The following is a 1,704-nucleotide window of genomic DNA, read 5'->3' as shown; positions in this document are numbered from 1 at the left end:
TAGACACTCTAGAAGGCACCATTTCTCGACGGATTTTGACGCAACTTGGTGAAATTGTTAATAATTCTAAGTAAATAAATTATATCATTTGGAAGAAAATAGAAAAGTAGGACCTTTGTTTAATTTTTTTTTGAATACAATAAAAACACAAAATAAAAAAAACGTAGAAAAATTGTATTCTGATTTGAATTAAATTGGGAGAATGTATAAAGCTGATCAATGATAAAACGATCATAATAAGATGGAGTCATGTTAATCCATTAGAGGCTACAATTTTCACCTTGGTTCAATAAATAAGTATTGTAGGGCATTACATACAGACCAAACCGTAGAAAAATTTGAATTGTTTCTAGTGATGAAATACATGCCTGAAATTGTTGACTGAATTTTTCAGCTATCTTGTATCATGTACAAGTAAAAACAGGAGATGTATCTGCAGCAGGAACAGATGCTACAGTTACTCTGACGATATATGGTAGTCGCGGAGACACAGGTTCTGTAGAGCTAATGAATGATGATTCTGGTCCAGTTGGTCCGTTTGAAAGGAACTTCAATGATAATTTTACCTTTATAGCTCCGGTTATTGATCAGGTAAGGAAATTAGATAATCGTGGAAATAAGGGCTGAACATAAAGTACGTTCAACAAAATTTGCCATTTCTTTATATCTTATCTTAATACCTTCGGATTTTTTAGCCCTGTTTCCCCCTGTCAGTGATGCAGGTAAGAGGGACTGACACGGAAAAAAGCATCTAGTCATTCGGATGGGACAATAAACCAAGGCCCCGTGTGCTACAGATTGACACTGTTCTGGCAAAATGTCCCTCATTGCACCCAGCATGCCGTTGTCCGCCTTCATTAGCCCACATGGTGCAGAAAAGTAGGACGTAAAACTCCATTCATTTCATTTTTATCTTATCTTTTCTTGGTGCATAGAATATAGCCCGGTATTTATACCGCTGTGAGTGTATTTGGATGTCAATGCAGGTCATTTCATTGCCACTCGAATTATAAGACGTGAATAAACAGAATACTAACTAACGTAAATCATCAAAGCATTACAAATTTATGGATACTATTTAAATCTATCTGGCTCATTTTCACTGCTTATATTTAACATTAAAATTCTATACATTTTATTATTGATTATTGTTTCACCTTGTTTATTCAAAGTTCTGGTTGAATGACCGTGTCTATATAATGATAGTATTAGTACCAAGTCGACTTTCTGATTTAAGATTGAAAGAATTAAGATAGGACATGACAATACTGGGACAGGTCCTGGATGGTTCTTAGATAAAGTTACTATTAATATACCATCTGAAGGTCGACGTTATGAGTTTGTGTGTAATCGATGGTTAGCTACAGATGAAGATGATGGACTGACTGTAGGAGAATTTCAGCTGTCTTATTCAGAAGGTAATTATTTGCACTGGAAACTGTATTGTTTGTATTGATATTTAGATATTTTGATTTTTATTAAAAGAAAATCCGGAAATTTCAGGAAACAAACAGAAATTACAGCCATCAAATCATCATCTTTTAAAAATATTCATGCAATAATTTTGTCATTACCACTGTAGCCCACTGTCTTTGCAAGTACATTGGTATATCGCATTTTACCGATGATTTCTATATCATCCTAAAATATATATATCTACTGTAGGCCTAGTCAATAGTTATTTACAGTTTCTTCCAAATTGTC

General features: G+C 33.8%; 1 protein-coding gene across 1 annotated transcript; it reads left to right on the top strand.

Moving 5' to 3' along the window:
- Positions 1 to 396: 396 nt before the first annotated feature.
- On the top strand, positions 397 to 1,456 carry LOTGIDRAFT_145072 (hypothetical protein; the record flags this gene model as incomplete). The annotated part of the gene is made up of 2 exons (XM_009056680.1): positions 397 to 591; positions 1,238 to 1,456. Coding segments are annotated over 2 exons (414 nt in total), but the record flags the coding sequence as incomplete, so codon positions are not given.
- Positions 1,457 to 1,704: the final 248 nt, after the last annotated feature.

This window comes from Lottia gigantea, assembly GCF_000327385.1.
Source record: "Lottia gigantea unplaced genomic scaffold LOTGIsca_284, whole genome shotgun sequence".
Classification (NCBI taxonomy): Eukaryota; Metazoa; Mollusca; class Gastropoda; family Lottiidae; genus Lottia; species Lottia gigantea.
This window is presented reverse-complemented; position numbering and strand designations above follow the sequence as displayed.